Source organism: Ahaetulla prasina, chromosome 2 (assembly GCF_028640845.1).
Source record: "Ahaetulla prasina isolate Xishuangbanna chromosome 2, ASM2864084v1, whole genome shotgun sequence".
NCBI classification, from domain to species: Eukaryota; Metazoa; Chordata; class Lepidosauria; order Squamata; family Colubridae; genus Ahaetulla; species Ahaetulla prasina.
In genome coordinates, this window is record NC_080540.1 from 99,805,202 (window position 1) to 99,829,800 (window position 24,599).

Consider the following 24,599-nt stretch of genomic DNA (forward strand, 5'->3'; position numbering starts at 1 on the left):
AACATTCATAACACCCACTGAGCAGAATCCAGCAGGAACTTGTAATCTCCACTGAAATGAATGGAAGAAGAAAACTCTTGCAGATTTCTCCCACCATTCATTTCAATGGACAAAGATTTCCAATGTCCCCAGTGTCTCCTTGGTAAGGCTAATCTCAGACATCAAGGACTCGTAAAACAAATTCTCTTTCCTCTAAAATAGAACAGAAACATATAAAAATATTAAAAATACTTTCCAGCCAAATCTACCATTCTAATCAAATCTTCCTTCATGGAAAAAAAGTGAGCGTATTCTTCTACCTGCTTATCCCTAAAATAATAATAAAACTGGCCTCCTTTCTCTCTACATAGTAGATTAATTTTGGATCAGAAATCCTATTCAGTTGGAAAGGTGCCATGGATTTTTTCTAAGAAATACATTTCACTTTTACGGACCAGCTTTTTTTTTACATGCCTGTCTTTTCCATTTGTTGTGTAGTGTCAGTGACTTCCTGTTTAGCATCTTGTAATAAGGTTAATCCACTGGCCTTGAGCAGGGATCCTTCCTCCTAACAGCCTTTGTTGCTGTCCAAGTACAGAGATTAACCTTCCCAACCTTCAGCCCTTCAAATATATTCCACTCCCGTTTTCTCTATTCCCTCCCAGTCAGCAGTGGAGCTATAGAACTTGAAATCCAACCTACCCAGGGGGCACCAGTTTCAGGAAGTTTGATATTGATAGATGATATCTAGAAAGGGGTGGCTGACAAAAACTGTAGGCACTTTGTTAGAAATATGCCCCTCAAGCTTATTTCCCCCCCAACACTAAAAAAAAATGTTAGCAACCCTCCTGTACGAACAGCAGCATATTGCTTTATAGAAAAAGAATTAAGCAGCTTTTTTGTTTTGTCAAAAACAATTCCATTTCAAAGAGAGTTTGGGGTTGTGCTGATCCATTTCTAATTGTCCCAAGATACTCAGATATATTGTGCTTGGTTTGGGTTAATCGTTAATCCTTCAGATGCAGAGTAGAGGCTAATTCTTAAGTTTCAGCTCAAGCGTCGCTATCATCTGATTTAATAAAATATAAATTTATTTCAGGAGAATTGAGCTGCTTATATTTATCCTGAAAGTACTGTTGAGATTAGTTCCTTTGAAACTTACGCTCAGTTTTACTTCTTTTTCTTCTTCTTTTGCGTAGCAGGATCTTATTTGTGCAATAAAAATGTGCAATAATGATCAAGCAACATAATACACTATTTCAAATGTATGCTCAGAAGTTTGTGCATCTGAAATATAAAAATGGGCTTAAAAGTCCTAGAAACTCTTTTGGCTGGGCATTCTCTGACCAAGTTGGGTCATAGCTTTCAAACTTGTTCCAGCATTGAAACATCAAAAGCCTTATATTACCATTTGCTCCTACTTGACCTGAATGGATAGAGTTCAGCCTCATGGCTGCTGGTATGAATTCTTTGTGGAACTTGCAAAAGGGAATGAATTCCTCCCCCCCCCCATTTTTGTTACAATAGATCAAGAAACACTTAATAAGGAAGTAATCAATCAGAATATATTCTTTGTGATGATCATGAGAGAGAGAGAGAGAGAGAGACAGAGACAGAGACAGAGAGAGAGACAGAAAGATGATTTAGGAAAAGAATTGGGATATTTCAGGGGTGAAATCCAGCAGGTTCTGACAGAATCTGGAGAACCGGTAGCGGAAATTTTAAGTAGTTCAGAGAACCGGCAAATACCACCTCTGGCTGGCCTCAGAGTGGGGTGGGAATGGAGATTTTGCAATATCCTTTCCCTGCCACACCCACCAAGCCACACTCACCAACCACACTACGCCCACAGAACCTGTAGTAAAAAAATTTGGATTTCACCACTGGGATATTTGCTCATTATTCAGACTTTCAAGACTGTGCCTTAATGGCAGTAAAATCAACAGGAGTTAAAGGTAGCGCTAATCCAGGTGTTAAGCTCACCCAGGGCATTTAAACCTCTATAGGGAGGGCGCAGCATGCCCAATCCCTGAATCTTATCAGTCTTGAACCCTTTATTCAAATTTGAATACTCTGTTGAAGCTTAATACCTGAGAAGAGCTACTGATTTCTACATATTCAGAAAGATTATTTTTAAAAGGAGTACTCTCACAAGGTACAGACACAACAATGACAACAACAAAACGAGGCGGTAAGGAACATTCTTGTTAAAGCCTTGAGGAAAACTTAGCCCTTACTGCCCATAACCTATAAATATGTTAATTGGATGGTGGCCCTGAACTGAAGTCCTGCTTCCAACTGCTGATGTACATGCCAAGCCTACTTCTGGATTATTCTTGCAATCTCTAGATTGATCAAACGCCAGGACTAAGGACTAGGAGAGGAGATGTCTTCAAATTGCTCTATGTAGTCTGTTTTGGCCCTTGAACAGCAAAATATCCATATCCCTATCCATTTCTCTCCCACCGTCTCTCCCTCCCTCCCTCCTTCCTTGCTTCCTTCCTTTCTTTCCTTCCCTCCCTCCCTACAGAAGGGTTGACATATGTTATACTTTGACACAGGTGACAAAATACCCTTCCTGTTTTCTTTTCCCATCCTGCACTTCCCAACTTCTCTCCAGCAATCAAAACGATTTCTCCGGTCGGCTGTCAGCTTTCCCATCCGGGGACGCTTTACAAATCACGCTGTTTGTGTTTTTGCACCGGCATCCAGGCCGACTCACTCGGTCATAGCACCGCTGCGATAGCTTCACACAGCCGGTGGCTGGCAGGTAGCACAGCAAGCAGGGGAAAACCAGGGAGAGGGCGCTCATAAAGGACCAACGGGCACAGCAGTTCGAGTGGGAGCAAGAGCAGGGATGGTCTGCGCAGGAGCCCTCGTCATCCTCGTTGGTGCAGTGGTAGAATATGCCCTTCACCAAGCACATGCAGGTTGAGTAATTGACCAGGTTCTGGGCCGAGCACAGACATTCCTGATTGCACACCCAACATGAGGGCAAAGTCATAGGCAGGGCACATTCCTTACACTTGCATTTCCCACAGGCTTCACACAGCAAAAAGTGCTTGTCCAGCTTCAGAGAGGGGAGTCCTTTCAGATCCAAGGGCTTGCAGTGAACTGCCTTGGGCTGAAGCCGAACTGCTCTTGGGGAGGACTGGTCAGCCACGGGAGCTGGGACCATGTGGTCCAAAAGCCTTTGATCTGAAGACGTGCTGCTGCTACTACTGATGGAGCTGGGTCGCCCACTGAAGGAGATCCACGGATGGGTGACATCTTGTTCACACCGTGGTGGAAGGGTGGGCTCGTGGTGGCTCCGGGGAGGCTTCTGAGCCACCAGTTGAGCCAGTGTGGGATTGTCAATGTAGTCGTTCTCCATATGTGTGGTCTTCATCTGGTCGATAGGCAGAATAGTCAAGGGATGTTGCAGTCTGCCATAAGGGATCCGGCTTTCTAGAAGAGGCTGTACCATGGTAGAACTGGGCACCACAGTCATGTTGTGAGGCATTCGAGACTCCATTTTATTTTTCAGGCTGCTTTTAAGTGTCCTGAAAAAAAAGGAGAATAAAGAAAAAGAGGCTGAGATATTATCTATTGCTGTCACAGAGTTCCAACAAAGAGCTGAGCTCTTCCTCTGCCAGGGTTGTCCCAGGATCAATCTTGGCAGTTTACAGGTTAACTCTTTGGAGCAGGGGTCTCCAACCTTGGTCCCTTTAAGACTTGTCTTAAAGGGACCAAGGTTGGAGACCCCTGCTTTGGAGTGTTGTCAGTCCCACAGAAGAGAAGTGGAAGTGTGGTTGTGCAAGTGGAGTTGGGATAGCTCTACACTATGGTGGCATCCCAAAATACTTGGAACTGCAATCCCACCTCTATGGGATTTTTTTTTTAATATTGGGGGAGAGGGGGAAAAAAAAGCATATCTATTGTTGTTAAGAAGAAAAAAGATAGAATAACTAGTATGGCGTAAGAGAGTTTGAACCAGTCAACCACTCTCTCACAGTATCTCACAGGACTGCTTTTGTGGTTAAAAAAATGGGACAATGGAGTACTAACAATAAGTAGCTAGGGCAAATGACTTCTGAGGGTAGCACTAGGAGCTGTCCACCTAGAAATCCACCTTCTGTGAAAACTTCAAGCCAATGTGGCTTCAGTGTGCAGGGTTTCCTATATTTTTTGAGCCATGGGGACAATTTCTTAATGACCTCTGCAGGAATTCTTTTTTTTTAAAAAAATATTTCTGGATGGCCAAAATTGTGGGAGCCAGTATCTAAATTTAATCAATAAATGCATTGCACAGGTTGCTTCTCTAGGGAACCTCTGTAGACACACATATATGCACACATACTGAAATTAAAAGGGATCTTCTGCAATTAACCTGATTTTATTGAGTCTCTTCAAATATGACTTAGCTCGGAGGTCGGCAATCTTAAACACTCAAAGAGCCATTTGGACCCGTTTTCCAAAGAAAAGAAAACACCGGGAGCCACAAAACCCTTCATGACTATTTCCTGAACTAGCATATATACTTGAATTAAACATTCTGTTTTCTTCTGAAACTTTTCTTTTCTTGGATTTATCCATGATTGGCCTACTGGCAGTCAAAAAGCTCAATAAATTGCGTGCTGGTGGGTGTCACACATTGGCGGTTATGACGCATATTTTGAGTGACAGGGAGCCGCAGCAGAGGGATGAAAGAGCCACATGCGGCTCCAGAGCCGCAGGTTGCAGTTCCCTGTTCTAGCAGAAGAGGGAACTTAAATGAAAATTACATGTTCTTTAGGGATTAGTTGAAATAAAAGAGGTGTACAATCACAGACATTGCCAATAGTTTTCTGTGGAGTGCAATAAAATGAGTAGAATAGAATAGGACTAGCTTGTCCTATGGGCCTGGAGCGCAGAATTGGAATCAAGAATCTTAAATTATGGAACTGTACTATTGAGTTAATGACATTGATTCTTGCCACAGAAATTCTGGGCCTGCTGCCGACAGTGCCATCTGTCAGCCTCAGTTTTCTAGTCTCTAAATAAGCAAACTAGTTATGATGACTCATTTGTTGAATCCGTACCCAGTTTCTGAAGGTCCAAAAGTAAAAGATGATAAATTAAGAGGAAATGTTAAAATGCATACATAAATATCGCCTAAAATCCAGCCAAAAACAAGCACTGCCAACTTATTCAGAAATATCTGTGAACGGAAGAGGGGAGTAGTAATGTCATCGCTCATCACTCTTAACTCATTTACAGGTTTTGTTTTTTTTTAAAAAGGCCATGAATGTATGCTAGTCAACTGGATGCCCTCCAGATATGTTAAGATTATAACTCTCAGAATTTCCAGATAGCGATCATGTAAGATTGGATCGTGTAATCACTGCACATCTTGAGGGCACCACTTTGAGAAAGGTCCCCTGCATAAATCAGGGTACAGATGCTCTGATTCTAGAAGACATGGAAAACACAGAGAAGGAGAGTTTCAATTTTTACATCAACGGTATCCAATATGTGATCCCGAGCCTCGGTTTTATACCTCCAAATGTCAATTCATTCTAAATGACTGATTTCATAGAATTAAAGAACTGGAATGACCTCAGATGTCGTCTGCTCCAAGGGTCTCCAACCTTGGCAACTTTAAGACTTGAGGACTTCAACTCCCAGAATTCCTCAGCCAGCAAAGCTGGCTGAGGAACTCTAGGAGTTGAAATCCACAAGTCTTAAAGTTGCCAAGGTTGGAGAGCCCTGTTCTACTCCATTCTCTTGCTCAGGACAGGATCTGCTAAAGTATTTTGGATAGATGGCTATCCGGTTTCAATTTGAAATCTTCTGGTGAAGGGAAACATACCACTTCATGAGGTTATTTATTCCACTGGTTAAGAACCCTTACTGTCAGTCAGTTCTTCTTAATATCTAACCTGAACCTAGTTCCCTGAGATGTTAACTCACGGATTTCTAGTTCCTGCCCTCTGAGGAAACAGAGAATAAGTCCACTCCTTCTTCCATATAATAACACTTAAAATCTCCTAATAGTGGAATCTGATAGTGAAATCTTAATATAATATAATATAACAACAGAGTTGGAAGGGACCTTCGAGGCCTTCTAGTCCAACCCTCTGCCCCCCCCTCAACTAACTCTAGTTCAGGGATTTCAATTTTTTATTTATTTATTTATTTATTTATCAACAAGAACTAGGAAACAAGGAACAGTATAGACATGGACATGGACACATGAAAAAAAGTGGCACAAAAAAAGTATATAAATAGGCAAAACATAGCCATAAACACATAGAATGATTACGTATAATTGGGAACAGTATAGACTACTATTTCAGACTATGATGCCGAGTATTAGACATTACATTCCAAGCAAGGCAAGATTCCAGCTGAGAAGAGTGAAATAGTTATTCCACCTGATCTGGATTCCATGCTCCTCTTTACGTATCTGAAAATAACAATGCCAGTGTACCAAAATCCTCCAATAAAACCTTTCTCTGCATCTTACTATCAGGAGATATTCATGCTAAAACATACAGGAGAGCCCTCTCCAGATGGAGGATCTGGTTTTGGAAGGAGCTCACTGGACAGGTTCATTTGACATCAGTGTTGATTCTGACATTAAGCCAACACTAAGCCTGCCCCGAAATCTTTGGATTTCATGGCCTTCAACTTTATAATGTCCAAATGCCATCGCTCTCCATTTTGATGAAGACTGAATGGATTATAGATAAGGACTGTTTTGATTTTTTAAAGACATTTGTGCCAAGCTCAGATTTTACTGCTCTAGGGTCGGCTGGAAGTCATTCATTCACTCAATCAATCAATAAGCCAAAAGAATAGCCATTTTCTAAATCAGCTTTTATACATACAGTCTCATGTATACTTTGGAATTAGAATGGTACTGATATCTGGAGCAGCAGGACAATGGTTTCTTTCCCTCCCCTTTACCTCAACTTTTTATCAGCCAATCGTTGCACAGTACATGGTGACTATATTTGCATGTAACTTCAGACCTTCAGTTATTTCTAACATTTAAGAGTGCAAAGTTTTTCAGCCTTGGTCACTTGAAACATAGCTGGTTGGGGAATTCTGGCAGTTGAAGTCCATATATCTTCAAATGGCATGGTTGAGAAACACTGTTTTAGTGTGTTCCTCAAGAATTCCCTGAATCCTCAGAACACAGGTCAGGAACGTATCACGATTATGTTGCAGGTAGTTCTAGATTTACAAACATTCATTTAATTTCAATTACAATGGCACTGGGGAAAAAAATAACTCATGACAAGTCCTTGCAGTGTCCCTGGGGTCATGTGATTAAAATTTGGACCCTGGGGCACCAACATGTATCGACACCAGTTGGAGCATCTGGGAGTCACATGATCACCATCTGTGTCATGTTCCAAAACAGCAATACCAATAGCATTGCTATTATATATACTGCTTCATGGTACTTTACAGCCCTCCCTAAGTGGTTTACAGAGTCAGCATATTGCCCCCAACAATCTGGGTTCTCATTTTACTGACCTTGGAAGGATGGAAGGCTGAATCAACCATTGTGCCTGGTGAGATTCGAACTGCCAAACTGCAGGCAACAGAAGTAGCCTGCAGTACTGCATTCTAACCACTGCACCACCATGGCTGTTACCAAGAAATACAGTGAGTGTCTTCTAAGTAGTTTCCTTTATTGTTTCATTTAATGTGCTTGTTTGTTTTATTTGTATCCTGTCTTTATTATTTTTACAAATAACTCAATCTGGTGAACAAATGCAACATACCTTCCCCCTCCTATTTTCCCCACAATAACAACTGTGAGGTAGGTTGGGCTGAGAGTGTGTGCCTGGCCCAAAGCCACCCAGTCATGGTGAAGGCTGCACTTTCTCACCTACAGACAGCAATCTAGCCAAACTAAAGCCAGTCCTTGCTTCATTAAAGATATACTTTGAGAACTCCTAGGGAGAAGATATCTTGACCCCAGGGGTGAAATCCAGTAGGTTCCGACAGGTCCTCGAAACCAGTAGCGGAAATTTTGAGTAGTTTGGAAAACTGGCAAATACCACCTCTGGCTGGCCCCAGAGTGGGGAGGGAATGGGGATTTTGTAGTATCCTTTCCCTGGAGTGGGGTGGAAATGGAGATTTTGCAATATCCTTCCCTGCCCCGCCACCAAGCCATGCCCACCAAGCCATGCCCACAGAACCGGTAGTAGAAAAAATTGGATTTCACCACTGCTTGACCCTCTACCTCGCAACTGAACTATCTTTTTTTTTATTAAGTTTTTTATTTTTTTATTTTCTTATACACACGTTGTAAACTGAATTATCTTAACTTTGCTGTTTCTTGCTCCTCTGGAATGCAGCCCATCCCTCCTGGGAATCCATTCTACATTCCCACCTCATTTTGCCACTTCCCCATTTCTTCCAACAGGCAAAATTAATGGGTGAAACTGGATGTGCTTAATGACCCTCTGATTTGCCAAGGCAATTCGCTTAACAGTCATGGCAAAAAAAGTTCATAAATGCATGGCTCACTTAATGACCACATTGTTTAGCAGTGGACATTCCAGTCCTAATTGCGGTCATAAAGTCAAGAATTTCTTGCATAACCTAATAATGAACCCATAGTGTGAAGTTCAATCATACCAAGCTTTGAGCTCTTTCGCTCTTTACTCCAGCGTGGCCAAGATCAGATTGGAAAGTCACTTTTTAGAATAAGCCACAGATTAACAATATACATAAACTAACCTCTCAGCAACATTAACTATGTATTTTTAAACCCTTCGCTTATGAAATTGGCTTAACACCCGCAACTCTGAGTATCCAGAGTTTATAGTATGGAAAGTACATTCAGATGTGATTAATATACAGTGGAAAATTCCAAGTTCTCTGCTATGCTTGCATCAGAGGAAATGCAGTGCGCAGCCCTAACATGAGCTGCAACATGTTCTCGCAATGCTAAACCAGGATAGGAGAAACTGTGGTTATGGTCCAACTTTCATCAGCCCCACCCAACTGGCCCAGCTAATGGTGAAGGTGGAAAATGGGACCTGGAAGGCCACAGGTTGCTGAATTGGGGGAGGGGGCCATATTTTATTTTTTAATTGCAAACAAAGGCAAAAAAATGTCCTCTTCCCAGTAAAAACAAGCCAAATATAAATTCCTTAAAAGCATATTCCTTAGGCATCAACACGACTGTTTTGCAAAAAGGGAGCATAATGATTGCAAATCAGAGCAGAGGACACAAAATCCTTGAAAATATTCAGACTATTTTTTCATCCAAACACCAAACACCACATAATATTTGGTTTAAATGCTGTTTACTAGCCAATCCCTTTATTGCTAGTCTCTAATTTCATTGGAAGAGTGCAATTTATACTGGAGCCCATCCAGAGATTCAACTGTAGGGGAGGACATGAAACCACAGGAAGCAACTAAACTTAAATCAAAGAACGGAAATGGCTTGGTTCAAATTTAGAGAGTACACATTGTTTTCTGGTGGAGTTGCCACTTCCTTGCAGTGACCTTTAGATTCTTTATTAATTATGTAAAAAAAAAAAAAAGAGGCAAGCAACCCCAAGCATTCCAGACTGAAGAGAAGCTGTTGAAATCTGTGAGCCGAAAAAGAGAACTGGAGGGAAACACCAGTTCAGGGACAGAATGAGTAAACATGAGAAGTCATGGGGAGAGAGAGAGAAAGAGCAAGAACTCCATTCAACATCCAGTGAGACTTAAAAATGCCTCATTTGGGCTACATCTTGATTTTCATCCCATTAAATCCAAACTCAAGTTTCAAAGCATGCTGTGAATCAGACTTCTTCTCCCTTGCTTTGTGTAAATCAGGCACACTTATCAGCAATTCAAATGCCATTTCCAGCCTTTGGCCTTGCGTCTTTGCTGGAATTTCAGCTAGACTACCTTTGTTGTTGTTGTTGTTCTTAAAAACCAGAATGGTTGAAACCCTTGTTTTGGCTCTTCCTAACACTCCCCCAGTTTAGAAAAAGAAACATGTATTTTTGATGAGCTGCACAAGTGGGTGGGTTTGTGATGTTGTAAACTCCAGCCAATTGGAGCGCAGGATAGCCGATTTCTGCTGCAAACTGGCAGAACTGGTTTCTCCTCTGCTGGAACTCCAGAGAGGGAGTCTTATCCCAAGAGACAGAATGGCAGGATCTGCTTTTTCAGTGACACTGACCGGGAAGAATATCTGCATTTAGGTTGAGTTGAACCTGAAAACCTTCAGCTCACTCTACTCACTGAAGGGTGGAGACAAAGGAGGCAGAGGGTAAATCAATGTTAGCTGACTGCGAAGACAATAACAACATTTGTGTTGAAATTGTTTGGCACTCTTTGACTCATTTTCTAGAGCTCGGGGCACTTCCAGTATGAGCTAGGAAGGAGCCAAAGGTAGGGCATTAAACTGGTCTTGCAGATATTATGTATTCATTTTCAGGATTACTTGGCTGGATAATGAGAACCTGATAACAACAAGCCTTGCGCAATGGGAGGAACAAGACAGAAGTTATTTCAAATCAACAGTGAAGAAATTGCCAGTGGCATTGCCCTTTATGACAATGTCAGATTTTAAACAATAGTTTGACTTTTTCTGTCATTCAAAATAAATCCCTAAAGTATTTGCAATTGACTGATCACTTAAAGTTATGGATTTCAAAAGCCTGTTTTCACCAGGAATGCTGCTAAGCTCTTAAAGCAACCAAAAGCTTGTTAGGAGTTTAAAGATTAAATTTGCATTTACTTTTTGCTGCAAGTTCCAATCTCAAAAATATATTTAAGATAATTGTATTGTTTTCAGCATTTATTTCAGTTTTGTGTAGGCCTTCAACTTGAACGACTCTAGTCAGCTTACAACCTGTTAACACAAAACCATCTATGGAGGCAATACAAATTTTTCAAGTCTTGCATTCATAACTCATTGCCAAATGCCCAAAGGAAGAAGATGATTTTGACCTGCTTTCTAAAGGATACAAGAAAGGGGGGGGGCGCTTAGAGTAGGCTAATTGCTTGCTTGGGTCAACAAAGGAGACCTTTTAAGATTTTTTTTTTTTTATTCAAAAAGTTTTTATTAGTCAAAAAAAAGGTTTATACAAATACATATCAGGTATGGTAAATTTTCATTTTTCTTATCTAAAATAAGAATTTTACTCAAATTTTTTAACACATACAACAGCCATATGGCAAGCAGGTAACACGAAGTAGCTAAGTTTACAAATTTTAAATACGTAATAAAGAAGGGTCAAGAATAAACAGAATATCGTACTAAAGAGAATAAGGAAAACCAACACAATCCCAAATATCTTTATCACTTCCTAGTTTTGGATCTCAGAACTCTGGGTTCAGCCTGACCCAACTCCAGGGCCGCAACAGCGGCAGCCGCCTCCGCCCCATGATCTATAACCTATAACCTCCCCTTCTTCAATTCCTGGGTCATCTGATTCCAGGAGGGCTTTGTGTTCCTCCACATAGGCCGTAGCCTCCGCAATTGTACTGATTTTTTTCGTAATGCCCTCCCGGAAAATCATCAATCCCTCTGGCATCAGCCATCTGAAGCCCACTCCCTTCTGGTACAATTTGCTTGACAAAAAATAATATTTCTTTCTTTTTTCACGTACCTGTCTGGGAATCTGCCTCAGAATGGCTATCTCCCTGCCCCTGTAAATCAGTGCCCCACTCCTATGTTTTCTAAGAATTTCATCTCTCGTCTCTCTTCTCACAAATTTGACATGAACCTCTCTGGGAACTGCATGCGTGCGTGCATATTGCGAATTAACTCTATAAACTCGATCCACATCCCAATTCATGAAATCAACACCTCTCCCAAGAAATTCTCCCAACAATTTAGTCACAACATCTCTCAAGTCTTCTTGGTCCACTTCTTCCAAATTTTGAAACCTAAGGAAATAAGACATTTTATCCATCTGTAGTCCAAGCACAGCATTGCCTGTCGTCTCCTCTCTTTTCTGCACTGCCGCATCTCACCCTCCAAACCTTCCACTTTCTGCTTGTTTTCTGCTGAAACTTGTTGAGTATCCTTTAAATCCTTTTGGATAGTCACAATTTCTGCTCTTATTTCATCAATTTCTTGTCCATATTAGATAACTTTTCCAAAGGATTCCCCATATGTCCAGCAGTTGGTCTCTGACCTTTTGCCATTAAGGAAAAAAACATACAAAATCCTCAGGCAGGCACAGTATCCTTGTAATTTCCTCCGGATCCACCAGGGGGCACTCACAGGAGCAACGAGTCCAGAGTACAGTTAGTCAACCAGGAAGCCGAAGGGAAGTGATGTCATCAAAATTCTCATAGTGAAGGCGGAAGCTGGACGCCACCACTGTTCCCCAGAAGGAGGGGGGGCCTCAAACCTTCCCTCCTAAATTTCTCCATCACCTCTTCTCTCCAGAGCTCCACAAAACCGGTAATCTTCTTATTTTAAGTTCTCCTCTCTCCAGAATAACTCGTGCTCCTTCCAACGACTTCCGGTGTCCAGCGGCAACGGACGTCTGGAAGGCTTCTCCTGCCTCCAGCGCCCGAATCCGGCCGCCGCCGAGGCCCTCAGGGGCCAGGTGTTCCGAAAAGGACACCTGCCACACGGACGGCTCGCCAGGGGTCTCCCAGCCGACATACAGGACTGTGGGGACCGATGCTGGCGCGTCCTAGGCTTGGCGGGGTTTGGAGGCCACAGGCCGCGGCCATTATTTTGGTCGTCGCCTGGGCCGCTGTGCCCGGTGACACCGGGGCATTGGATTTATAACTGCAGCAGCCTGGTGGTGAACAGGGAACGGAGAAGAATTGAGGAGGAGAAGGGAAGGGAATATCGGTAAACGTGAGTGGAGTGCTCCGGAGTGCGGGGGGGTTTTTTCTCCCCTGCGGTTGGAGACCTTTTAAGATTGAAAGCTTAAAAATGTGTATTGTATTTGTGGACAGCTGGTTTTCATCCTTGATTACTGATGGCAGAAATGTTGATTGAGGTTGAATAAAAAAACCTGAAATTAAGGTGGATAGTTATTTGAATCAATAAATCAAGCTTTTGATTTATTGATCAAAAGCTTGATTTATTGATCAGAATTTATTGATCAGAATTTTTTTTATTTGCATTTATATCCCGCCCTTCTCCGAAGACTCAGGGCGGCTTACACTATGTCAAGCAATAGTCTTCATCCATTTGTATATTATATACAAAGTCAACTTATTGCCCCCAACAATCTTGGGTCCTCATTTTACCTACCTTATAAAGGCTGGAAGGCTGAGTCAACCTTGGGCCTGGTGGGACTTGAACCTGCAGTAATTGCAAGCAGCTGCTGTTAATAACAGACTGCATTAGTCTGTTGAGCCACCACCAGAGGATCAGAATCAATAAATCAAGCTTTAAAAGAAAAGATTGAGTGTGTAACTGTAACACGCATCTTATATTTTAACAGGATAGGGTTTGAAATGCATACATTGACAGTAATAATAATTACTTAATTACTAAACTTATTATCACCAGCATGAACTGGACACTAAAAAATCATAGCCACGGAAGAAGGGGATTAAACACCATGACTGTATTTTCTCTTGTCTTACACTTATTTTAAAAGAGAAGTGGGAGAAAGTGAATTTGAATATCATCTTAGTTTTTAAAGGTAGGATCATCTGGGAGTAGCTATGCATCATGCTGTCTCTGAACCTCTGAAATAGATCTGAAGCAGCATATGCCACATGATGCATTCCATCTTTTTTGAGACAAGGCAGGCTTTTCTACTTATACAGTGGCTTTCAAGCAAAGATGTTTCTAAGCCGTCCTTGCACCTCAGTTACAGGGATTATGGTACACATTATTTGGTACCTCTGAATTCCATCCTTGCCTTCAAACAACTAAGACAGAGGTGGGCTTGTTCAGGCCTGCTTAGCCTCAGAGATGAAACCATATCAGGAACCTTCAGGTCATTCAGAAAAGTGTAAGGTGGTCACAATAATCAGCATTGGAAGGAGAGGGAGGCGTCAAGAACACAAGGAACAGGTGACAGACAAGTTATGCATGATAAGTTGTGCTTTAAAGAATAAGACTTTATTATACAGGAGATGGAGTAAATCACCCATATGAACACAATCTTGTTGCAATTACCGTATATACTCGAATATAAGCCGATCCGAGTATAAGCCGAGGTCCCCAATTTTACCCCAAAAACTGGGGTAAACTGGGGACTCGAGTATAAGCCGAGGGTGGGAAATGAGGCACCTACCGGTTGGGGAAACCCTCCCTCCCTCAGCTGAGAAGGCTGGCGGCCCCCGCCCGCCTCTCACTGCACCGCAGGGCTTCCGTCCGTAAAATGTGAAAAAGAAAAAAAACTCGAGTATAAGCCGTATATACTCGAGTATAAGCCGAGGGGCTTAAAAAAAAAAAACTCGAGTATAAGCCGTATAGACCCGAGTATAAGCCGAGGGGACGTTTTTCAGCACAAAAAATGTGCTGAAAAACTCGGCTTATACTCGAGTATATACGGTAGCTTGTTTCAGCTCTGGTAAAGTTGGGCTCAGGTAGGAATAATATTGTGAAATATATTACTTCTAAGTGAATATTAGTTTGCTGAAGTCAGAGGAAGCTGATGTTCAAATGAATAAATCAGATCCTCCTAGAACTGTTCTGATGTTGTTCTGACCATTCTCATGATGCTTTCACCTCAAAACAACTCTTCTGAGTTTGAAACGGATGTTTTGTACTTTCAAGGGCAAAACACATTTGGAATGGTAGGAATAAATAATGGTAGGCATTCAGAACACAGTGCACTTCAAATTTCAAACATTTCAAATGCAAAGTCATTTGTACATCCTTAATTAACAGCATTAGCAGAATCTGAATATTCAGAAAAAATTGCAAGATTCCAATGAAGATATGGAGCTCTCGTTCACAGAAGAGAAAAATAAGGTATAGAATTGAATCAAGAATTATCAATATTTTGAGAAGAACAATAAATAACGGGGTTCAAGAAACGTACTTTAAAAAATTTATTGGCCACCCAACTCCAGTGGACTAGAGGTGGTCAACTCTAGAATGTCTCTTAGTAGCTTAGAATTTTTTTAAAAATAGAAAACAATAAAAAGAAAATTATGCATCTGGACAAACCACATTTTCTATGCCAGAATTGACCCATTGAGTCAATAGTAGAGTGAGAGCCTTTGGGAACTCCATTCTCTCTCCCTCCTTCTCCTCCCTCTCTCTGTGTTGTGTGGAAGCTTATTTCTGAACTGCATCCAATGGACAATAAGAAAAGAAAACCAAAATACTTGAAATAAGTTCAGTAGATCATATAATACAATGGTATAGGGATTGGCCAGGACTGCTGTGGATATATAAAGGCAGAGTGCATTTTTTGTTGTTAGTTGCAAAGTCGTGTCCGACCCATTATGACCTCATGGACAACGTTCCTCCAGGCCTTCCTGTCCTCTACCATCCTCTGGAGTCCATTTAAACTCATGCCTACTGCTTCAGTAGCTCCATCCAGCCACCTCATTCTCTGTCGTCCCTTTCTTCTTTTGTCCTCAATCTTTCCCAGCATTAGGCTCTTCTCCAGTGAGTCCTTCTTTCTCATTAGGTGGCCAAAGTTTTTCAGTTTCATTTTCAGGATCTGGCCTTCTAAAGAGCAGTCAGGGTTGATCTCCCCTTGGACTGACTTGTTTGTTCGCCTTGCAGTCCAAGGGACTCGCAGGAGTCTTCTCCAGCACCAGAGTTCAAAGGCCTCAATTCTTTGGCGCTCAGCCTTTCTTATGGTCCAGCCTTCACAGCCATACATTGCAACCGGGAAAACCATGGCCTTGACTATACACACTTTTGTTGGCAGGGTGATGTGTCTGCTTTTTAGTACGCTGTCTAGATTTGCCATAGCTTTCCTCCCCAGGAGCAAGCGTCTTTTAATTTCTTGGCTGCAGTCCCCATCTGCAGTGATCTTGGAACCCAGGAAAATAAAATCTGTCACTACCTCCATTTCTTCCCCATCTATCTGCCAGGAATTGAGAAGGCCAGATGCCATGATTTTGTTTTCTTAATGTTGAGTTTCAAGCCAACTTTTGCACTCTCCTCCTTCACCCTAAAGTCATTTTTATTATGACTGATGGGGATTAAGAGCAGGCAACAACTCTTTACCTTACTTGTACAACAACTGATTCCCAAACAAAAAAGGAATTTTAAAAATTAAAATAAAAGGTATTCTTCAAGATAGGTAGCAAAGTATGTTGAAGGTAGGTAGAATCTTAAAACAGAAGTTAATGCTTCTGTGACTAAACGCAACATGACTAAGATGCCCCAAACATTAAACAGAGATTATTTACACCTGAAAGCACACAATAGCACCAAACCTCACATGATCTCATGAAAGTTAGCATAGGTGTTCATACAAAGTTGTGAGATTGCAGTTGGAACTAACCAACTTGTGATCCCACAATCACTTTCAGCTTTAAAAGTTCACCACCAGGATTTTTCAACAGTATGACAAAGCAACTCTCATGTAACCATGGATGTTTGATTGATAACGTTTGGATCCCGTAATTTAATCATCCCCTGAGCCTTCTCAGTAGAGTACCTGCACTGTGCGGCAAAGAAGAAAAGCAGCTGGATATTAAATTAGATGATAGAGATTTGACATATAATTCAATAGCTTATTTTATATGCCCATGCTCCCCAAATATAATCTTTCACATTACTGTTTGATCCAAAATGCTTCCAATTGCAAATTAATTAGCACTCAAGGTCAAGCCCAGAGAAAATATGAGAAATGTAGCTTGCAAAAATCGGAGGGATGTCAGATTTCCTGTCATAAGAATCTACTTTCAGGATGCATTCTGAAAAGAATTCTATTATTATTATTACTATTACTATTACTATTATTATTATTATTATTATTATTATTATTATTATTATTATTATTATTATTATTATTATTATGAACAATATAAGCAACATAAACAACGTGGCCTATGAAACTTAAATCGGTACAACTGCACTAGAGACGACTCTATATAAAACAACTGAACAAAGCGGTTGGAACAGACACACAGATAAATTATGGATTGGAAATGGAGCCATTTTATTTTTTGAGCAAAGTCAAATCATGAAGAAGGAATATTTCATTGCAGGCAATCTTCCAGGAAATTAAGGTAATTGTTTTGTTTTGTTTTTTACTTTTCTCTCTTTCCCCCCCAACTGAACATGTTCGCAACATCCATTTGGCTAGCCTTTTCATATGTAACTCATATGTAACGACAGAAGCAAGGTTACCATTCTACATGAGCCTTACCCATTGACCTCCCATGTTGAGTCTGGAGAGCAGGACAGGAAATGGTAGTTGTGAGCAATCACTTGGATAATTAAGCACTGGAGGGACTTAAGGTCTCATTTCACCCTTTATGAAACTCAAATCTTCCCAGTAGTTGGGAAGCTGACTCTACCCATTTTGGGGGACACAGTCCTTATTATGATGATGATGATGACAGTATACACAGCAAACGAGATAACTATGCTGGATTTCATATCACAGATCACTAGTCGAACACTTCCCAAGCATTTAGGACTGCGTGATGTATTGGCGAATTATGCGAGCAGATCCCAGTAAGGTGGCCTTCTGCAGCTGACCAATGGTGATCTTATCAGTGCCAATTGCTTTTAAGTGCTTGCCTAGGTCTTTAGGCATAGCTCCCAGTGTGCCGAGTACAACTGGAACCACCTGCACTGGTTTATGCCAGAGTCTCTGCAATTCGATTCTCAAATCTTGATATCTGGTGACTTTTTCAAGTTGTTTCTCATCAATTCTGCTGTCACCAGGTATAGCAATGTCGACTATCTACACTTCTTTCTTTTCCACAATTGTGATATCCATGGTATTCTGTTCCAAAACTTTATCAGTCTGTATTCGGAAATCCCACAGCAGTAGTAGTAAGTAGTAGTAGTAGTAGTAGTAGTAGTAGTAATAATAATAATAATAATAATAATAGTTGTTTTGTTGTTGCTGTTTGTTGTTGTTGTTGTTGCTGTTGTTGTTGTTGTTGTTATTATTATTATTATTATTATTATTATTATTATTAATAATTATTATTATTATTATACACAAAGTCTGCTGTGGCCCTTGAATCAGTGGACATTGTATGCTCCCTTTCTGAACTCTAAATTAGGATTTAGAGGACAATCCTGTGTTTTCAATTCCCAGCAGGCACTGTCATCAAAGCCAAGAGGCTCAGGATCATGGCAAGTAAAGGCTCAAACAGTCTATTCATTCCTATGCTAAAAGATATTGCACGTTAAAGTAACAATGTCTGTTATGTCATGTATGAATCTGAAAACACCAAAATTCAAAAATAACAAAATAATTCAGGAAGAGACACCTTTAAAAGATGCCATATTAACAAAATCCTCAACAGAATATTTACTAAGCATGATTCTAATGGTTGATTTAGGCCATAGGAGACTCGGATTCAGAGTTCTTGCCTGAATCCCAAAAAAGGCAGGCTTGAACTAAGAGAATAAAGCTATAGATATTTGGACTACTAGACCAATCCGTCTCAAAGGTGGGGGGCTGGAAGAAGGCACTTCAGTTAATAATTAGCCTCATTTTTTTAATTGCAAATTTTATCAAGGTGCAATCTAGCCACCATCCTACAAAACAGAAGATAGCTATGGAGTATAACTTTCTTCAAAATAACCATGGTGAATATATTAAGGCCGTGTTTCTAAGGATGCTTATTTGGAAATGTGTCGTACCAAGTACATTGGGATTCATCCCCAAGTAGAACATTAATTGTAGCCCAACTTCATAGCAGAAGAAATGAGATATGTATGACTTAAAAGGATTTTCAGTTCATTTAGAGTGAAGGTTAGATATAATCTTAAAACATAAATCAATTTCATTGTCTCATTTATTTGATGTATTTAATCAAAGGTAATCCAGTAATCACAGGGCCTCCTATCAGTTGGGCAGTTACTGCCCAACTGATCAGATCTGAACATTGAAGTTGTTCTTGGCTTTGGTGAGGGTGGGAGAAGCCTCCTCGGATTGTGTGAATTTGTTTCTTCCCTGTCCCCACTCCCGCCCCGCCAAAGTTCATGTCTGATTCTTATCACCTTTGTCATTTTTTTATTCTTTATTTTTGTTTTTATTGTATTTTTTAAACTGTTTTTATTTGTGAGCTGCCCAAAGTCACTAGGGCTTCGGCAGCATGCTAGCTAAATAAATAAAATAAATAAACCCACATGCTAAATAAATAAATAAATTTGTAGAATTTCTACAACTATGCCATTTCTTATTTTATAAATTTACTATGTGCATACTCAATGTAAAGATAAAGAGCAATAGTTCACTAGAGATTTCCAAGTCCTGTTGCTTTCAGTTGCTGAGTTAAACATACCCCTTAGGTGTACCTGGGCGATTATTGTAGAACAGATCAAAGCATTTAGACCCATCTCTAAACTTAAGTGCAGAGTTAGCAGTGGAAAACAGAAGGGAGCAGCACCAATAGGACACAATTTGGAGTCTCATCTTCGCTCCCATTGAAGAATGTAAATGGCTACAAATCTGGCTCAAATACAAGCTGATGTTTTTCTCTTTGTTTTCCTCCCCTCGCTTCTGGGTCTTGGTTTTTAATCATCTTGAGGGAGAAAACAAATGTCTACCCTTGGAAACCTGGAAGATCATTATCATTTGATAAATCTTACAAAAGGGATAGTTTTAATACAGGTTTTGATTTTTCTCACAAACCGAACAAAACCTTCTTTTAAGGAAAACTTTACTCTTCCCCCCCCCCCCACTCCCCGAAAGAGCTGTTCAAGAAAGAGCAGAGCCTACTGAATTGAGTAAACATGCAATGGCTGTGGAACTTTCAACTGCTCTTGTTGAATGTTCCAGAGAATCCTGGCATGAATTGAGAGAGAATAAGAAAGTATTCATTCCTCTCGGACAAAAGACTTCTAGAAGCAGGCAAGGCAACAGTGAAAGAATCTGAGGAGAAACTTACTTTGGGGTCAACCGTTTGGGGGGTTAGAAATTGGGCAGATTATCTGTCGTATGTAGACAGTGATCCAGAGGATCGAGCAATTCTCAATTTGCATGGAGAAATATGAAAGTGGGTACAGCAGCTTGATGTACACAAAACCACAAGACAAAGTACCATCCCCAGTAAGACATAACACTGGGCTTCCCATACATTCCTGAGCAGTAAACCTTCTGAAGGAAATTCCGTTGGAATTCCAATAAAATAGCCTGACCAAATGCCAGGCCTCATCTATAGCTGCTCTATATTCTGGGTGCTCATTTGTACATCTGTAAACAGTCAATCTGGTAAGGGTGAATGTAAATATCTCAATTATGAAGATCGCCCTGCTGTATTAGAATGAAAGATCTCAAAAAAGATCTCCAACAAAAAAAAGGGGGGTGGAGGTCGGGGGGTGGGGGGAATCTGTGGCCATTCCGATCTTGACTCCAAGCCAATTCCAGCCAGCAGGACCAATAGTGAGGGATGATGAAATTTCTGATGAACTGTGGGTTTTCTGACTCCTAATCTAGAAATATTTTCTGCTACACAAATGCTTGAAAAAATGACAGTACTACTTGAAAACTAAAGTTTCAGGAAAGATAGAGAGGACAGAAGACAACGGAACATTCAAAAGAATTTCCCAGTATGCAAATCAAGGGAAAAGTCTCCCTTGCATTGACCAAACTGACAGGAGAACAGGAATGCCAGTTAATGAGGATTAAATTACTTGTAATCCCCATGGAACTTGTAGTGTTTAACACTGAATAGCATCAAAAGACTTCAAACTATACTAAAGGGAACACTTGACACAAATCAGGAGCATCCAGTTTCACACAAGCGATATCTTTCTAGGTTTAAATGATACCTCATGTACTTCAGGAAATTTGCTTCCAATTCCTTCCTCAACTATTTTCAAGCTCTACTTAATCAAGTAGATGAATGGAATGGAATTAGTCTACCTGGAATAAATCCTTGGTATAAAAGGAGCCACACTCGGATATAAGAAAATGAATAAAATGGAATGAAGTGGCAAATCGATGACATTTCTAAAATCGAGGTGGTAAAACTGTGATGTTTTAGGAGAATTATAATCAAATGTTTCAAGTGCTTCAAATTTTTCACTTTAAACACCAAACTTTCTTTTTTACAGGAAAACCATCCAGCACCTTGTGAATTTATCTGTGTTCTACACATCAACAGTATTGCTTGATTTCTAAGCAAAAAATAAATAAATTAGCCAAGGTTTTTTTTTTTTAAGACATCGATTATAATTCTTGAGCCGCCATTACCCAGACCAGAGAAAGACACTTACCAGGCACACTGAATTCAGTGAATCTTACTTCTGAGTGAACATGCTTAGGATCAGGCTTCAGGTCTTTTATGACTGCGACAACCACCACAACTCCATCTGTCAAAAGGGAAAGGCAACTGTTGCTTTCAAAAGGTCTAACAAACATTATACTCAATAGGTGCCCGACATGGGAACATGAAGGTAAATGGAAAGTAAACTTCCCATAACCTGGACCTTTGTAGATGTGTTGGACTGCAATTCCCAATGGACTCTGGTGGCTGGGAACCGTGAGAGTTGTAGTCCAACCTGCCTGGAAAGCACCAGGTAGGGAAAGTTGCTGCTAAGGGAAAGCTTCTTGCTGCAGCCATTTTACAAAGCCCAGTCACACAAAACCATGGCTTTGCATAGGTAGAGTTAGAAGTGGCGCAGTATAAACCTTTTCATTTTATTCAGTATAAACCTTTTTCAATTTTTTTGCAGGTGAAAAGTTCATTTGCAGAAGGGGACGGCAGCTGTTAAAAAGAGGTGGTTGAATACAGGAACAACCGATAGGTTGTAGGAAGCAGCCTTTATCAAATGGAGACGTTATCAACAGTATTCCAATATCCTGAAAATGTTTTAATGTTTTCCTTAATTCCTCTATTGTTCACCTTTATATAATGGGAACTTGGGAGGGTCAGTGGAAGAGATCCTGGTCATTCAACACCCAATTTACAAGACTTCTTTTAAAACAATTCCAGAGCAAGGAAACTAGGTTACACGTTGAACATACTACAGTAATTAGTAATATTAGTGGGAGAGAGGAAAGATAGAAAAGAACAATACTGGAGTGACAGCAAGCGTGTTTGTGTGTGTGAGGGAGAGCTTTTAACACCAGAACTGAAATAGTCTGTCCTGTTTCCTTGTGAATTTGATGACGTTTTTATTTATTTATTTTTAAAAAGAGGGGTGTCAAGAAGAGCAGAAGCTCAATATTTAGACTGCCAGGCGTTTTTAAATAAAATAAGCCAAACGTGTTGGAAGATAGGAAAGAGCCTGGGCAGCTCACCTGTCTTCCCACCTTTTCTAAATTCGATAAAAGGAAGAAAAAAAAATGACACTGACATTTCAGGGGCTGCACTGAGAGAAGCGGCAGGCTGCAACGCCCCCCTCTCTAAGGCTGCCCTTCCGAGGCTGGGGATCTTCCGAAGCGGCCACAGGTCAGGCCCCTTTCTCTCCCCCACCCCGGTCAGATATCGAGACCCCTCCTTGGCGGCCTCCTCGCCTGGCTCGGCCTCTGGGCTTTTTCGGCGCCTTCCATTTTCTGCCCTGGACCTGCAACCAGGCCACACCGAGTGTGTGTGTGTGTGGGTTTCTAGCTCTCCTCTCTTGTGCGACGTTGGTAAGGCCCGGCCGGTCGGTTCGAGCCTCGGCCTAGATCTCCACGACGCAATATGTGGAGAAGGCCCCGAAGTGATCAGCGCTTCCCACCACCCCCTTCCCCTTCCTCTCCGGCTCTTTTTCTCTCGCTCTTCTGCTGCGCACAGGTACACACACACAAAAAAAGAGCCCTTGGCACACCCAGCTGGCGCCGTTTCCTTCTAGCGCAGCGCGATCCTCCCAGCTAATCTCGTAGTTCAAAGTCACAAGCCGCTGGGGGAGTGGGGGAGGGGGAGAGAGAGAGAGAGAGAGAGAAGGAAAAAGGGGGAGCAGGCGACGCGAAGCAAATACGGGGTGGGTTTGGGGAGGCGGGGGGAGAACGAGACCGCACCGCAGGATCGCTACCCGAAATAAAAGGCAAGCGGAAAAGAGCAAAGGTCACGGCAGCGAGCAAGCAGTTTGGCTGGGCGACTGCCCCGATCCCACGCGTCGGAACCGCAAGAAGCTTAAAGAGGTAGGAAGGAGAGAAAGAGATGCCAAAGGCAAGTGGGGGGGGGGAGTTCTACGTTCCCCCGCACCCGGGCTGCAAGCCGGAGAGTCCAGTCCCTTTGGCTGTATGGGCTGATCCCGAGCGACAAGCGGGGCAGACGCAGCTATAGGATGCGACCGACAGACCGATCTTTAATCCCAGCGAACGCCCAGGTGCCTGCGACTAACATAGTGTTTTAATAAGGCGGGTGTGTAGGGAGAAGGGACGAGTCTCTATAGCCGGGCTTAATTACAGTCCATGCCGAAGAGACAATTCGTGAAAAAAAAAGAATAGAGCTTGGTCTTGAGTTTTAAGTTTAAGGGCACACGCCTTTCCCGCAGAAGATCAGACGAGGAAGTAGAGCGATTCCCCCTTCTTTCAACCCCTTTCCTTTCCCTCCCTCAATCCCGCGATGATTTTTTTCCTACTTACTTTCAACAATCCAATCCAGATCATATCTCAACAGGCGGGTTAATCCTAAATCCGAGAAAAATCCCGGCTGTACTTGCACGTGGGTGGTGAAGAATGAAGTTAAAATCGACACGAAACACAGCCGGGGCTCGACGAGCAACCTGAACAAGTGGTGCGCTGTCAGGAGCGGCGGCAGCCGTCGCTTCGCTGTTGCAACAACTGCTGCCTGGGAAAATGGCTATTTTATGAATGGGAGGGAAAGGGCCTCTACTACGCATGCTTGTCCTCCCAATTCTATGAATGGGTGGGCACTGGAGTTCCAAGGCGCATGCTCTGCTCTCATTTTATGAATGGGGGGCCGGAAGGAACTCATTGAGAGTTAAGGATGACTATAGACTGGTGTTTTTCCTCTTTTTTTTTATGAATGAAACGCGGTAGCTGCAGGCAGTTGCGCATGCACCACAGTACACACCCCCAGCCTCGGGCTGATGGTAAAGCGAAGTACAGTAGAGGCAGGGAGTGGATGTGCGGTTAAGAGTGTAATAAAGGAAATAGGTCGTAGTGGAAAAATATCCTTTGTCTTTGCGATCGAGGGCGGCTGATGGGATTTCTCATGAGTAATTAAGGAAGGCGGGCGGAGAGGGCGTAAGAGAAAGTGCGGCTGAACGTTGTTTCGGATCCTTTTGCGAGTATTTCTCCTGGCTGGTGCTGGGCTTTCATTTCTCGAGGTCTGTAATGAGCATCTGGACGTCCCGCGGGATCGCGATACAATGCCGACGCCTGCTCTTTTGGTTTATTTAAGTTGAAGTCCAGGTGTTTCGGAGATCTGTTAAAAAATGAAGACGACACTGGGAGGGTGGGAGAACATATCCCCTCCCCCAATCCCTTCACAAATCTGAAATTTTGTAGGGCTTTACTCCGATCTTATTCATTTCCCACGTCAACGGCTCAGAAGAATTCTGGAATTCCCTGTATTGGATATTGCATTATTGTTCATTGAAAAGACACGGTCTGCAGTCCTGTCAGCCTTGAGGACAGCAGGAA

The 24,599-nt window shown here is 41.8% G+C and overlaps 1 protein-coding gene and 1 long non-coding RNA gene across 4 annotated transcripts in view; one reads left to right on the forward strand and one right to left on the reverse strand.

Moving 5' to 3' along the window:
* Positions 1-815: 815 nt before the first annotated feature.
* SPRY4 (sprouty RTK signaling antagonist 4) lies at positions 816-23,909 on the reverse strand. The gene is made up of 3 exons (XM_058173371.1): positions 23,577-23,909; positions 21,278-21,373; positions 816-3,521 (listed from the first exon to the last, which is right to left on the reverse strand). Exon 3 carries the CDS (start codon positions 3,491-3,493, stop codon positions 2,603-2,605), a length of 891 nt encoding a protein of 296 aa, XP_058029354.1. The 5' UTR covers positions 3,494-3,521; positions 21,278-21,373; positions 23,577-23,909; the 3' UTR covers positions 816-2,602.
* LOC131193326 (uncharacterized) overlaps positions 22,946-24,599 on the forward strand; it is a 52,905-nt gene continuing 51,251 nt past the window's right edge. For all 3 annotated transcript variants that reach the window (XR_009153882.1, XR_009153884.1, XR_009153883.1), the window contains exon 1: positions 22,946-23,129. This is a non-coding gene — a long non-coding RNA (uncharacterized LOC131193326). The remainder of the gene's footprint in view (positions 23,130-24,599) is intronic.

Excerpts from the sequence above, each read along its gene's own strand:
- SPRY4 (XM_058173371.1), bottom strand. The coding sequence starts at position 3,493 with ATGGAGTCTCGAATGCCTCACAACATGACTGTGGTGCCCAGTTCTACC.